At 41.8% G+C, this 16,314-nt stretch overlaps 1 protein-coding gene across 2 annotated transcripts; it reads left to right on the top strand.

Moving 5' to 3' along the window:
• Window positions 1–15,881, top strand: RIPPLY3 (ripply transcriptional repressor 3). Of its 2 annotated transcripts, none has more exons than XM_069945936.1 (4): window positions 1–69; window positions 14,161–14,230; window positions 14,796–14,866; window positions 15,228–15,881. In XM_069945936.1, exons 2-4 carry the CDS (start codon window positions 14,207–14,209, stop codon window positions 15,481–15,483), a joined length of 351 nt encoding a protein of 116 aa, XP_069802037.1. In that variant the 5' UTR covers window positions 1–69; window positions 14,161–14,206; the 3' UTR covers window positions 15,484–15,881. The 2 variants fall into 2 exon arrangements, with proteins under 2 accessions (XP_069802037.1, XP_069802036.1); XM_069945935.1 differs by lacking the exon at window positions 1–69 and adding an exon at window positions 535–600.
• The last annotated feature ends 433 nt before the right edge of the window (window positions 15,882–16,314 follow it).

The following is a 16,314-nucleotide window of genomic DNA, read 5'->3' as shown; positions in this document are numbered from 1 at the left end:
CTGCAGCAACCTGACAGGACACCGACCACTGGGGAGAAGGGTACAACCGGCCTTATCTTCTAGGAGCAGGTACCAGGCACCACCAGGCACTGGCGTCACGTGACAAAACCCTAAAGGTCCGGCTGTATCTCGGCCATCCACCTCAAGAAGTGGTGTCACACTTCCACCTAGCAAGTGACCAGCCGTCCCAATGCTATTACATCATCCGGGGGATCACGACACCTGGACTGCAAATTCAAGTCCATTTTTTTTCTAGTCTCAGCACTGGCAAATGCATGTAAACCATGGAATTTACAACCATGTGCATTGGCGTTTAAAATACAATGGGGGAGATTTATCAAACATGGTGTAAAGTGAAACTGGCTCAGTTGCCCCTAGCAACCAATCAGAGTCCACCTTTCATTTTCCAAAGTGTCTGTGAGGAATGAAAAGTGGAATCTGATTGGTTGCTAGGGGCAACTGGGCCTGTGTCACTTTACACCATGTTTGATAAATCTCACCCAATGGGTCCAATACTGTGCGCAGTTGCGCAAACAGACTGTAGCTTACAGCCATGTGCAAGGAGCCTCAAGAAATTACCCCAGACCCTCAATTACACTGGTCAGCACTTACAGAAATTTGTTATTTAATTTGCACATTTCACAGGAATAGAAACCTTAATTTTTGTAAGAATAATTAATTTACTTATATAGAACCAACGTATTCTGTAGAGCTGTACTTAGCTTGTCATCACTGAAACCAGTTCCTGTCCCCATCGGGGCTCACAGCCTTACCTCACCGATCTGTATGTTTTGTAGTGTGGGAGGGATCGGGAGTATGCAGAGGAAACCCACACAAACCTGGAGAGAACATACACTCATTGCAGATGGGATGTGAACCCAGGACCCCAGTGCTGCAGGGCAACCATGCTCAACCATATCCTAATGACTAGTTAAAGGAGTACTCTGGAGAAAAAAATGTTTTTAAATTGGTGTCAGGAAGCTATACAGAGTTGTAAATTACTTCTGTTGAGTAAACTCAAATCTTCCAGTCTTTATCAGCTGTTGCATTTCCTGCAGAAAGTGGTGTATTCTTTCCGGTCTGACACAGTGCTCTCTGCTGCCACCTCTGTCTGTGTCAGGAGCAGTAGAAAATCGCCATAGAAAACCTCTCCTGCTCTGGACAGTTCCTGACATGGACAGAGGTGGCAGCAGAGAGCACTGTGTCAGATTGGAAAGAATACACCACTTCCTGTAGGACATACAGCAGCTGATAAGTGCTGGAGTACTTGAGATTTTTAAATAGAAGTAATTTACAATACTGTATAACTTTCTGCCACCAGTGACTTAAAAATATGATTGTTTTCTCCCCTTTAAAGCTACAAACAATGAATTAATAATACAGTGGTTGAATGATATTAACATAATCACATAATGAGTAATACAACAATACAGCAACAAAATAATGTTGTACAGTGACTAATGAATGCTACTGTATAGTGACTGAATAATATTGTGATATGGTGATTGACTAGTACCACCGTCCATAGAGTGAGTACATAGTATTACTATATTTTGGTGTTTAAATAATATCAGTATACAATGACTGAATAATATCGCTATACAGTGTCTAAATAATATCAGCATACAATGACTAAATAATACCGCTATACAGTGTCTAAATAATATCAGCACACAATGACTGAATAATACCGCTATACAGTGTCTAAATATCAGTATACAATGACTGAATAATACCGGTATACAGTGTCTAAATAAAATCAGCATACAATGACTGAATAATACCGCTATACAGTGTCTAAATATCAGTATACAATGACTGAATAATACCGCTATACAGTGTCTAAATAATATCAGCATACAATGACTGAATAATACCGCTATACAGTGTCTAAATAATATCAGCACACAATAACTGAATAATACCGCTGTAAGTGTCTAAATATCAGTATACAATGACAATAATACCGCTATAAAGTGTCTTAATATCAGTATACAATGACTGAATAATACCGCTATACAGTGTCTAAAAATCAGTATACAATGACTGAATAATACCGCTATACAGTGTCTAAATATCAGTATACAATGACTAAATAATACCGCTATACAGTGTCTAAATTACAGCATACAATGACTGAATAATACCGCTATACAGTGTCTAAATAATATAAGCACACAATGACTGAATAATACCGCTATACAGTGTCTAAATATCAGTATACAATGACTGAATAATACCGCTACACAGTGTCTAAATATCAGTATACAATGACTGAATAATACCGCTATACAGTGCCTAAATATCAGCATACAATGACTGAATAATACCGCCATACAGTGTCTAAATAATATCAGCACACAATGACTGAATAATAACGCTATACAGTGTCTAAATATCAGCATACAATGACTGAATAATACCGCTATACAGTGTCTAAATATCAGTATACAATGACTGAATAATACCGCTATACAGTGTCTAAATATTAGTATACAATGACTGAATAATACCGCTATACAGTGTCTAAATATTAGTATACAATGACTGAATAATACCGCTATACAGTGTCTAAATATCAGTATACAATGACTGAATAATACCGCTATACAGTGTCTAAATATTAGTATACAATGACTGAATAATACCGCTATACAGTGTCTAAATATCAGCATACAATGACTGAATAATACCGCTATACAGTGTCTAAATATCAGTATACAATGACTGAATAATACCGCTATACAGTGTCTAAATATCAGTATATAATGACTGAATAATACCGCTATACAGTGTCTAAATAATATCAGTATACAATGACTGAATAATACCGCTATACAGTGTCTAAATAATATCAGTATACAATGACTGAATAATACAACTATAAAGTGCATAAATAATATGATTATACAGTGACTGAATAATACCGCTATACAGTGTGTAATTAATATCAGTATACAATGACTAAATAATACAACTATAGGCTATGTTCACACTACGTAAGTTTCCGGCCATAGCGCGTTCCGTGAATAAGCGGCCGGAGACTTTCGTAGTTTGCGTACAATGGAAAGTATACGAATTACGGCTGCACAGTTCACACTACGTACGAACTTATACCCGGATCGTACGCGGCGCCGTAAAAAATAAACTAGACGATTGTTTGCGGACGAAAATGCGGTAACTTACGCCCGTAGCGTAACATGCGGTCCCGTACGTAGTGGTGATTTCTTCATTTTTGCAGCTTTTTGTGCCGATCCAAAAGGTTCTGTGGGGTGTCCGGGGCTAGGCGAAGATTTCCAAGTAAAAGACTGCTGTCAGATCGCTACGTAGGGCGCTTGGGAAGCGTAAGTAGACTTCGGGTGTAAGTTCGCGGTCCGTACGTAGCCGGCCACAAGTAGCGTAAATCTCCGGCCGGAGTTTACCGTGTATATGTCCGGCCGTGAAAATATGCGTCCGAACATATACGCAGTGTTAGCATAGCCATTATAAAGTGTATAAATAATATGATTATACAGTGACTGAATAGTATAAATAATATTATTATACAGTGACTGAATAAAACTGCTTTACAATGACTGCATATTATTTTACAATGACTGAAAAATACCTCCATACAGTCACTGAATAATACCTCAATACAGTAACTAACATCATTATACAGTGACTAAATAATACTGCCATACGGTGTCTGACTACTGCCTTTATACATAGGCTGACTACATAACAGGTGTGTCCTCTTCCGGTGTGACCCCAGTATCCCCCATCTGGAGCTAGAGATATAATTACTATTATTGTACCTGCCCCTAGTATATTACCGCCCTGCAGTGTTTCTATACTAACATAACATTCCATATCTCAGTTGATACCTGGAGGCTAAATTCAGCACTGACAGATGGATTAACCTGTGGTATAACTGCTGGGGGGGAGGGCAGAGGATTAATGATCACCATTGCACATTTACTGAGGACAGATGAGGCCGGTGATAAGATGGCCGAGGCCCTAGGTCCTGGCTGCAGCGTGTGAATAGGTGAGGGCCGCCTGTTGATGTACAGACCATGCTGATGAGATCCCCGGCTGTCATAGTGTGAGTGAAGACGCAGCATCTGTCTTATCCAGGACAGGACAAGTACAATTCAATCTTCATCTCCAGAGTGATGATTATTTAGCCCTATTTATTCCATTATCTGCTGTTTATATAGTGCCGACATATTCCGCAGCGCCGCACACTCACCTCCATTCCTGTCGCCGCTCTAATCATCTTCTCTGGAGAATGCAAACATTTATTGTATTTTAAACATTTACTTTTTTCATTTTTTTCATATATATTTGTATAATTTTTTTATTACTTTGTCATTTTTTTATTAGTTTTTTGTATTTTTTAATCAACTTTATTTTTTCATCTAAAATTATTATTATTATTTTTTAAATCAGTTTCTGTTTGCATAAGGAATTTTGTGGAATGTTACGATCTTAGCTCAAGGAACATGGACAGATCCACAGTCATGTGTTTTGTCCCATAGAATACAATGGATCCTATGCTTGTTCAGCATTTGAATACCAGTGACTGAAGAAGTTGGAGTCCTGGAAACATGGATACAGCCTATGGCCTATAGCTGTAACCATGTTTTTCCGGCAGCCTTAAGGCCCTATTCCACGGGACAATTATCGTTCAGATTATCGTTAACTCGTTTGAATCTAAACGATAATCGTACGTTTGAATAGCATAAATAATGACCGAACGAGAAATTGTTGATCGTTTAATAAGACCTGGACCTATTTTTATCGTTGCTTGTTCGCAAATCATTCGCATTGAATAAGATGTCGTTTGGTCGTTCGCAGTAGTGACGAACGCAATAGCGACGAAAAGACGACTGCAAGAACGATCATAAGTAACGATTATCGTTCCATGTAAATGGGTGAACGATTTCAGGTCTTTCGCAATAGCGGTCGTTTGGATTGTTTATCCGTAACGATTATGCGAACGATAATCGTCCAATGGAATAGGGCCCTTAGGCCTCCATCCTACTTCTTCACCCGCCGGTAATCAAATGCAGAACGCTCAGATTTGGACGTCCCTAAGTTAAGCCCCTGTTACATGGGGTGATGTGGTGAGCAAGCTAACGCCGACCTGTTAGGACAGCGATTGTTTGCTCCTCCTTCAATGCTCGCTGCCAGCGCTATTACACATGCCGACAGTGAGTGAGGAGGAGCAGGTAAGAGCCAATGGGCTGCGGGGCAGGGGAGGGCTTCCCTGGTGATCGTCAGATTGTCCGGGCAGCTCTCTGGCTGACCGGCATTGTCCGGTCTGCTGCCACCGCTTCTATTGCACAGGGCGACAGCAACAAATCGCTGCCAGGCTGGTCATTGCCGTTTCAGCCTGTTGAATGACAATGATCAGCCGACATGGTGCACGTGGACTTCCAGCACAGATGGCGCATCCTCTTGGTCAGTCTGGTGAGGTCCAGGCATCACTTCAGTCTGTTGGGTGAGGCCCAGTAGAAAGAGTTTGAAAACGCTGCTTTACCTCCAATGACACAATCACGGGGAGCTGATGAGTTGGCATGGGTTGTCACCTTTGTACACCTGTACGCAAGTTGCAGGGCCTATTAGGATGCCAAAACCCTGCCAAACAGTAAGTAGAAACAAAATATAAGACAGCGCTCCAAATCGTAATTCAGACAGGGCTGAAGTGGTGAAAGTAAGAACATAGAACTCTTACCTGAGTGGGTTGTGCTGGTGTAAGGCACAACTCTTACTGATAGGATGTGAATGAACCGCATTCCTTAGGCCTTATTCACACGTCCCGTGAAATTGTCCGTGGTCACAGATCCGCAACCACAGACAATTTTTAGGGCCCATTAAAGTGAATGTGGCCATTCACATGATCCGTGCCGTGAACCGCACTGTGAAAAAATAGGACATGTCCTAGTGCAGATCGTGGCATGGATAGTGTGAATGAGCCCTTAGACACCTGATAAAGAGACTAAACCGGTCTCGAAACGCGTTGTGTAGCTGGCATAATTCTTTTAATAAATTTTATGATATTTTATATCACCATTACCCCTTGGACCTGCACCTGTTTTACCCGTCTTGGAGTGCAGGAGGATACAAACAGTAAAAGTATCAGAGATCCACCTTTAAAATTAAATAATAATCTGGAAGAAAAAAATAAAATAAATATTACCAACAATATAAAAATAAAAGTAGGGATGTAAAATAAAAAAAATCAGTTTATCCTGAATGCCATAACAGTCTTCTTATAAGAGATGGTTTCAATTAATGTGATTGCCCTGGACTGAGATATCAATGGGAAAAAAATGATGTCCCAAAAATGACACCAATGGCACCTATTCTGTTCCCAAATTCAGAAATGTATTAATTTGTCACTTCACATTTTCTCCGTCCTGGATGAAATTATTCTCAGGAAATTACAATTATTGGAGAATATTTGCTGACAAACAGGGGAATCAATAGGAGTTTCTCCAAAAACATTGAGGTTTTCCAGATAACTTTGTGTTGTAGAAAACAGAGCACAGGAAACCCTCCTGACCCCCGGAGACCAGCGCAGTGTTTATGGCAAAACATCCCTCCTGCTGGATCATAGAGGGGGCAGGATATCCCACCGGTTACATGGAGACCCCTCTCTTCACACCTGACTATACAGTATATACATATTTGATATCTGGGGAGAATGTAATATAATAATTTCAGTGGTTGATACTTATAGTGTTTGGCCTGGAAAGGTATATAGTCGGCCTGTATGCAGGCACATGGAATAACTAGAGTTCTATATCATTATATGTGCTACCGTATCGATGGGAATGCCTCCATAGTGTGTTACCTTAATTGTGGCTACTTTTGCTGCGTTTACACGGAACAATTATCGTGCGAATTCGCACGATAACTGTCGAATTCGAACTATAATCGTACGTGTAAACGCAGCGAACAGTCAAACGACGAACGAGAAATTGTTTATTTTGATCTTTCAACATATTCTCAAATCGTCGTTGATCGTTCGCAAAAAATTCACAGATTGTTCCGTGTAAACGGTCGTCGCAAAAGTCCGGCCGCCCGCAGCCTGGCCCGCAGCCCGGCCCGCAGCCCGACCCCGCTCATCCGCAGCCCGGCCACGCATCCTACAGCCCCCTGCGCCCCAGCCACAAGCATTCCTTACCTGCTCGCCGTAGCGGGTGTTCGAAATTCCCGGCTCCCCTCTTCAGTGCATTGATTGGCTGAAGAGGGGAGCCGGGAATTTCAAACGGCTCCTCTTCAGCCAATCAGGCGGTCGGGGCGGCGGGGTGGCGATCGGCCCGGCGGGGTGGCGATCGAGCCGGCGGGGGGGGGGTGCTTTGTAGGATGCGTGGCCGGGCTGCGGATGGGCAGGGGCCGGGCTGCGGGCAGGGGGCCGGGCTGCGGGTGGGGGGCCGGGCAGCAGGCGGGCCGGGCTGCGGGCGGGCGATCTTAAAACGATCGCAAAACGATAATCGGCCCGTGGAATAGGGCCCTAAGCCAGGCTGAGCTGCAGCATGAATGCCTCCTCCCTCCCCCCGCCCTGCTTGACTTCCACCACTAAGCCCTGTACATCATGCAGAGTGGAATGGGAAAGGGAGGAGACATACATGTTGCAGCTCAGCCTTCATGACTCTTAAGTTTGGAAGGAAAACATGATTTTAAAACTTTGCAAACAGCCATCATCTAAAAAACATCCTTTGTATCATCATAAGGTATCATTTGTTAAAAATTACCTATACCATGTAGTGCCTAAATATTATTGTCATACAGGATGGTGCCTAATGTATAGTTCCATACAGTTGTCCACCACCATACACTGCACGAATACTATCCTGTACTGCACCTAAGTAGCAGTGCCATACAGTACTGCCATGTATTGCTCAAATAATACCAACAATACAATCACCGCCTCTATGTTTAGATAAATTTTACACCAACATTTTGGTGTAATGTGACTTATTCTAAGCTATTCCCCATTCTAGTAAATCACGTCCATATCCCTTTAAGACATGTCAGATTTTCTATAACCTTCTCTGGGGAAACCACTTACGTAAAAATTGTGGATCTAGTAAACACAGCGGAGCTTTGTAGCTCATACCGCAGGTGGGGAAGCTGAATGGTGACAGTGCGCGGTGTATGGACTGTATGACTGTATGGCTCCAGAAATGAGTTCTATAGAAAATACAGATATTATTTCCATCACAGAATACACCTTTGTTCCTGTCATCCATACATTGCCCATAGCGGCAGCTGTACTTCTCCTTATATCCCCCAGACCCCCGTCCTGTATTGTTCTGTGGATAATATGAGAACAATTGTGTTTAGATCAGTGTTTTCCATAACAATATGGCACCTCCCTGCTGCTCCACTACAACAGTGACTGCTGTATGTCTAGTGCAACTGCAGCTGCTGCAGAAGCTCTTACTGAAGAGTAAGGAGGAGCTTACTATTTACTCTTGATTAGTATGATGTGTGTTATGATGTCGTGATCTGCAGCAGCTGATGTGTATTATGCGGTTCTGCAGCAGCTGAGGTGTATTATATTCTGCAGCAGCTGAGGTGTGCATTATGAGGTTCCGCAGCAGCTGAGCTGTGCATTTTGAGGTTCTGCAGCAGCTGAGATGTGTATTATGAGGTTCTGCAGCAGCTGAGATGTGTATTATGAGGTTCTGCAGCAACTGGGGTGTGTATTATGAGGTTCTGCAGCAGCTGAGATGTGTATTCTGAGGTTCTGCAGTAGCTGAGGTGTGTATGTTCTGCAGCAGCTGAGATGTGTATTATAATGTTCTGCAGCAGCTGAGGTGTATTATATTCTGCTGCATCTGTGGTGTATTATGATGTTCTGCAGCAGCTGATGTGTATTATGATGTTCTGCATCAGCTGAGGTGATAAGGTTCTGCAGCACCTGAGGTGTGTATTATGAGGTTCTGCAGCAGCTCAGGTGTGTTATGTTCTGCAGCAGCGGAGGTGTGTGCCATGAGGTTCTGCAGAGGCTGAGGTGTATTATGTTCCACAGCAGCTGAAATGTATTATGTTCTGCAGCAGCTGAGGTGTAGTATGAGGTTCTGCAGCAGCTGAGTTGTGTATTCTGAGGTTCTGCAACAGCTGAGGTGTATTATGTTCTTCAGCAGCTGAGGTGTGTATTATGAGGTTCTGCAGCAGCTGAGATGTGTATTATGAGGTTCTGCAGCAGCTGAGGTGTATTATGTTCTGCAGCAGCTGAGGTGTATTATGTTCTGCAGCAGGTGAGGTGTATTTTGAGGTTCTGCAGCAGCTGAGGTGTAGTATGAGGTTCTGCAGCAGATGAGGTGTGTATTATGACGTTCTGCAGCAGCTGAGGTGTAGTATGAGGTTCTGCAGCAGCTGAGATGTGTATTATGAGGTTCTGCAGCAGCTGAGGTGTATTATGTTCTTCAGCAGCTGAGGTGTGTATTATGAGGTTCTTCAGCAGCTGAGGTGTGTATTGTGAGGTTTTGCAGCAGCTGAGATGTGTATTATGAGGTTCTGCAGCAGCTGAGGTGTATTATGTTCTGCAGCAGGTGAGGTGTATTATGAGGTTCTGCAGCAGCTGAGGTGTAGTATGAGGTTCTGCAGCAGATGAGGTGTGTATTATGAGGTTCTGCAGCAGCTGAGGTGTATTAAAATATTCTGCAGCAGCTGAGGTGTATTATGTTCTGCAGCAGCTGAGGTGTATTATGAGGTTCTGCAGCAGCTGAGGTGTATTGTGAGGTTCTGCAGCAGCTGAATTTTTTAATGCCTAAAAATCCAAATATATTGTCCTACTATGAACCACTCATATGGTCCTATCGGGAATATGATATAAAGTGTTAGGCACCACCCTGTTGAAAGGATTAAAGAGAGTGGGAGAGAGGTCAAAGGTGGGCACCTAGATGAATAAATGGAACAGGAGGGCTCATTTATAACAGGGGAAAGATTTTGGCTTGTTCAGCCCAGACTCTTATGATCATTTCATGTCTGTCCAACAAAGGTCCACCAGGCTGACGTGTTATTTGTCCCATTGTTGTACCCTTATGGTCCCAAGCTAACACCCTTGCCCCCAGCAAAATAGCCAAGTCATAGGTGCACAATAAAAAAGGGGGTCAAGGGTGATGTCCACCCTTCATTTATCCATCATACGGGCCCATTTTTACACGTCTTTGGCCGGCATAATATGAAACTATGTAGTTAATTTTATCCCCAAAATTTCCATTCAAATTGGATAAAACATTCCAATTTAAAATCAGTATTGACCACAACTGGTTGTGCTTTTTCCTTCTTTAGGAATAGCTAGGGTAAATGACATTATTCCATGATGATTATTATGGCCGCATTAGAAATAAAAAATAATAATATTAACATTTAAATTTTTGGGGAAAAAGCTTTATGTAACGTGTCACTACCTGCTGTTACCAGAGTAGGAGGTAGCAGCTATAGCTTGTGCCTCCGCCTCTCTGTCAGTCTTCTCTGTGAGGGTCTAGTGACCTGATGAGTGTGCACTTTGTACAAAACCCCTGAAGGAGAGTGGGGGCGGCCCTCTCATCCTTCCTCCTCCCCCTTACCTGACGGCTTGTTTACTTTAAGTGAGAGCTGTAAGATAAAGGAGCCGGCCTCAATGGATCTGCCAGTCAGTTCACAGCAAGCTGGGATACAGGCCTGATCCCCTCCTCACTATGGACTCTGCACATTATACGCTAAAGGCCACAGTGGCCCATATGTGTCACTGCCCCCGTGGCCACAACAGCCCCAACCACATACGTCCTGGTCAAGGAGAGAGGTAAGTGGCACTGCCAGGGCTAAACACTCCTTTATATATCCAAACACTTTCTTATATGGGTTGCAGTAACATTATACTTTATATTTATTTAAAGTTTAAATAAAAATAAGTGGACGGATGTAATTTTTCAGCCTGTTTATAAGAAATATTATTAAAAAAAAAAAAACAACTAAATGGTTTGACAGTTAAATTGCTAACAGAAATGTAAACTTTGCTTTAATTTGTTTCATTTGTTTGTTTGTTTTTTAACTGTTGAATTTTAACAGATTTTGCTTACAATATAAATTTTGGGGAGGAAATATTAATGTTTCCACCAGAAAAGTATCAATTTATTGGCGTAATCCTTTACATTTTTGCACAGTAAAGTTTGCACATTTTTGGGGAAATAAGTTTTGCAACAATTACAACAATTTTGTGCACAAAAAAACGTTGCTAAATTGCCCCCATTTGGAGTTTTTTTTTAGCATTTAAAACCACACATAGTATTTCTGTCAGTCTTTTTTCAACCAAAACCAGGAGTGGGTTGAAATAACAGAAGCTGTACAATTCTTTCCATTACAATTTTGCCCTGTCAGTTCCACTCCTGATTTTGGTTAAAAAAATAAAATAAAATAAAAAGACTGACAGAAATACTGTGTGTAAACATAAAACTGCAAAAAAAAAAAAAAACGTATGTTTTGAATCGAGTAGATGAAGAAAAAACTGAGGAGTGTTGAAAGGACAGGGAATAAGAATATGATTGCTGGGACTTCGGCTGCTCGGACCCCGACTGATGTAAAGAACAGGGGTCCTGAGTCCATATCATAGGAGTAGATGACAATTATGTGGTTATTTCTCATTACTTCTATAGCTCTTCTGTATTTCCATAGGGATGTATACAGATTGTAATAACTCACATCAGTCTCTCGGAAACAGGGCTTACGCTCTAATAACACCAAACACACTAACTTGAAGCTAATGGGTCCTAATGCACAATGTCTATTGCGGCATTTACTAGTGTATTCTTACATGGTGGAGGAGACCCCCCAGGCTAGTGCTATCTCTGTATCCCTATAGTTATGACCCACTGGCTTAACAGGTTGGATATCACTAAGATGCTGGGAGTTGTAGTTTTTCAACCCCTGAAAAACCACATGTTGGGGATCACTGATGTAGCCAATGCTGTTTGTTAGAGCATCATCCATAGAATTAGGGATGAGGGAATTTACAGTAGGAACGAAGCAAAGCGCTTTGTTCCTACCGCCATTCCGCTGATCAGGCTGTGAACTTTGAAGTCTGCTCCACTCCCTGCCGTTCCTCCCCAGGTGCTGGAAAAAGATGGATCCAGTCCTGAGAAACTGAGAGAATACAGATGGGAAAAAAACACTTTGCTTCGTTTCTACTGTAAATTTGCTCATCTCTACATAGAATAAAACTAAATAATAAAAATTCTATAACTAAATAATCTATATATCACATGATTATTAGATTGCCCTGATGGCTAGCTACTAGAGATGAGCGAACCTGGAGCATGCTCGAGTCGATCCGAACCCGAACTTTCGGCATTTGATTAGCGGTGGCTGCTGAAGTTGGATAAAGCCCTAAGGCTATGTGGAAATCATAGATATAGTCATTGGCTGTATCCATGTTTTCCAGACAACCTTAGAGCTTTATCCAAGTTCAGCAGCCACCACTAATCAAATATCGAATGTTCGGGTTCGGATCGACTCGAACCCTTTTCACTCATCTCTACTAGCTATATAACCCCAAATTTGCATTTAGGCTTTTATGCGTTTTAAAGGGGTTATCCAGCAAAAATCTCTTTCTTTCAAATCAACTGGTGTCAGAAAGTTATACAGATTTGTAATTTACTTCTATTACAAAATCTCAAGTCTTCCTATACTTATTAGTTGCTGTATGTCCTGCAGGAAATGTTTTATTTTCAGTCTGACACAGTGCTCTCTGCTGACATCTCTGGCCGAGACAGGAACTCTGTCTCGGTTTTCTATGAATCCCCATAGAAAACCTCTCCTGCTCTGGACAGTTCCTGTCTCGGCCAGAGATGTCAGCAGAGAGCACTGTGTCCGACTGAAAATAAAACATTTCCTGCAGGACATACAGCAGCTGATAAGTATGGGAAGACTTGAGATTTTTTAATAGAAGTAAATTACAAATCTATATAACTTTCTGACACAAGTTGATTTGAAAGAAAAAAGATTTTCGCTGGACAACCCCTTTAAGACTTTTTGCCCTTTTTTGCACAGTAGTTCAGGAGTCGTCATATGCCAATGCATACTCAATGCAATGCAAAAAATTGCCCGACTCATTTCTTGGCTATGAGCAGCAAACAGCAAACTCAGCTCTGCTACATCCCACCACTATGCCAGCTGCATCTAATTGTATCAGGAGGAATTCAGCTGAGACATAATACAGATGTCTGTGACTTTTCCTCCCTACACCTGTTAATTATAGGATTAGCGTTGTCTCCTCCAGCCTGGAGGTGTTTGCAGTCGGGGCCTTTGATGTGGATTGTAAAGAAATGGAGCAGAAAGCTGGCTGATAAATGCCGGTTATTATACCACTCCCTCCTGTAGCTCCTTATACTCTTCTCCTCTGTTTGTTCTATGGGGTGTTGTGGGCAGAATAAGGACATTTCTATGAGAGGTGAGATGTGTTTCATGTAGAACAATATTGTGAGGAATGTGAGAGTTATAGTCCCCTCACTACAGTCACTGGGCGCAGGTAAGAGCCGCACCGTGTCTCTATATACAGGTAATGGAGCTGAACACCGCCTGTTTACCCAGTATTATCCAACCGGGTAATAGTTTATATGCCTGAGAGGAAATAAATATAAATAAATATATATATATATATATATATATATATATACACAGACATATAGCGAGTGTCTAGTGACTATGTCGTGTGATCAATAGATATTTATTAACTCTACACTGCACGTGTAAGGGTATTGAATAGGGATGGTCCGAACCTGTTTCGTACGAACCCGAACTCTCGGCAATGATTCCCGCTGTCTGTCCGCTCCATGGGAGGATCGCCTGGAAAACTGGGATACAGCCATAGCCATAGGCTGTATCCCAATGTTCCAGGCGGTCCTCCTGCTGCATCCACCCGCTGCGCGGAGCGGCCAGACAGCGGGAATCTGATGCAGAGCGTTCGGGTTCATACGAACCCGAACCTCGGCAGGTTCGGATCATCCTTAGTATTGAATTAGTTGAATGAATAGGTTTAGAGTCTAGATAGACAGATATACAGACAATCTTACTAAGAGGTCTTTTTGACTTGTCTACTTTATAGAAAAAAAACAAACAAACACAAGGATCCTTCACCAGTACATTGTTATATACTCATTTTGACCCTAATATTTTTTTCAGTAACTCAGCCCTATGGAGGCCCTGGCTGTTCTCATCTACAGACGGCATGTCAGACACACAGGAGAAGCTGGTAAGAATATCTATCCAATACATATAATCTATCATATCCACCTATGATCGATCTATCTATCTAATATCTATAATCTATCATATCCACTTATCATCTATCCATCTAGCAATAGGACCGTTTACTCCATACACTTTTTTTAGTGTTAGTGATATTTCTTACAGAGCCGGTACATCTGATCTGTGCCCAGATAGAGGCGGCTCTATTGTCCTGTAATGGGGGGGCTGATGTTTTATGGTGTATAACACTTCCTGAGGCTGCAGAGAGAGGGATGTTCTGAGTACCGATAGACAATAGGATTTCTCTATCTGCTACCAGACTCACAGGCTAGTGGTGTGCCATTGTATGGAGATAGTATTACACCACAACAGAGGCCTTATTATATCATTGCATTGTATAGCAAATTTAACTTTTTAACCAAAGTGTGATTGCCCTTGTACTAACACAAAAGCTGCCATAGACAAGGGGATCATGTTAGCCTGGTCAGTATGATGATCAGACATGTTGGAAGATACATCAGGACAAGTTTAAAATTTATACGGACGAATTTGATGTTTTTCATTGACAGGATACCAGGACAAATAGTGATAACGGCAATACTGGAAAGAAGGGATCGCTGGGATTTCAACACCCTGTAAGGTAAGTGCCAACTTTTATGTAATGTCTAAATGAATATCCACTTATGCTATCCTTATTTATTGCTTAATATATCTTTATGTAATGTTCAGATCTCCAAATTCCCTGGAAAGACGCAGCTACATGATAAAAACGTTATTATTATGTCACCTGTAGGGGGAGCATAGGAGCTTCCTGCATACTGATGATACATTGAACTTACTAATAACACGTAGGAGACATGGATTTTCTTAGCAATATCCAGTTCCACCTAGATTAAGATGTAAGATCAAGTATCTTTATCCATGATTTCAATAATTCTTTGAATGTTTTGCCTCAGCTAGTATGTATATGTGCCTCATTCTCATCTCTTGCTATTTTAAAGGCTTTACATGCCCAAATCAAAGACAGAGGAATACCTACAACACATGGGGAAAAAAGTTCTGGCCAGTTTCCCGGTACAGGCTACCATACACTTCTACAATGACGATTCTGACTCCCAGGAGGAAGAGGAAGATGACTATGAGATGGACTACTATAACTATTATCAGAATTACAAGGGTTTAGCAGAAAGAGAGGCTCAAAGTATGGTAGAAGAGGACTCGGCATACTCCTCGGGAAATGAACAGAGTACCAAATAGTAGAGCTGGTCCAAATATAGACTAAAAGTTGAGAAATTGGCCATAAAACCCAACAGGGATTTTGTTTTTGCCATGCCATGCCTTTACCAGTCATGACTATGTGCCACCTTCTGTTTTAGGAAGGTTCTTGTGGCATTAGTTGGGATAACCCCAGGGAATGGCTTGCTAGTTTCTCTATTAGTTTTGCACTGACGCATCATAGTCATTACGATCAAAGATGGACATCATTTACAGAGCAGAGGATGCTTGGTATGGGCATCTCATGAGTTGGTGAATGTTCAAGATGGACATCTCATGGGTTGCAGGATGCTCAAGATGGACATCTCATGGGTTGGAGAATGGTTGGGATGGACATGTCATTGGTTAGAGGATGGTTTGGATGGACATCTCATGGGTTGCAGGATGCTCAAGATGGACATCTCATGGGTTGGAGAATGGTTGGGATGGACATGTCATAGGTTAGAGGATGGTTTGGATGGACATGTCATAGGTTAGAGGATGGTTTGGATGGACATCTCATGGGTTGCAGGATGCTTAAGATGGACATCTCAAGGGTTGGAGGATGCTTAGGATGGACATCTCATGGGTTGGAGGAAGCTTGGAATGGACATCATATGGGGTTAAAGTGTCACTGTCGTTATAACTTTAAAAATTTAAATCAACAGGAGATGTGATATAAAGCAAGTTTGCAATTTACATTATTTATTATTTTGTTATCATGCTGTAAAACAAAGCTGAACCTAAAATTCCAGGTACAGATTTTTAGTCTTGTGCTGATTGAAAAAAAGAGACTAAACACAGGGAGTTCTGGCCTGTACAGAGTCACGGCTC

Source organism: Dendropsophus ebraccatus, chromosome 11 (assembly GCF_027789765.1).
Source record: "Dendropsophus ebraccatus isolate aDenEbr1 chromosome 11, aDenEbr1.pat, whole genome shotgun sequence".
In the NCBI taxonomy this organism is placed as follows: domain Eukaryota; kingdom Metazoa; phylum Chordata; class Amphibia; order Anura; family Hylidae; genus Dendropsophus; species Dendropsophus ebraccatus.
Note: the sequence above shows the minus strand (reverse complement) of the source record. Positions and strands in the feature narration are given on the sequence as shown.

Excerpts from the sequence above, each read along its gene's own strand:
- RIPPLY3 (XM_069945935.1), top strand. The coding sequence starts at position 554 with ATGTGCAAGGAGCCTCAAGAAATTACCCCAGACCCTCAATTACACTG. Across the intron at positions 601-14,160 it reads CCAGACCCTCAATTACACTG|TAACTCAGCCCTATGGAGGC; the intron begins GTCAGCACTTAC and ends TATTTTTTTCAG. Across the intron at positions 14,867-15,227 it reads GGATTTCAACACCCTGTAAG|GCTTTACATGCCCAAATCAA; the intron begins GTAAGTGCCAAC and ends GCTATTTTAAAG.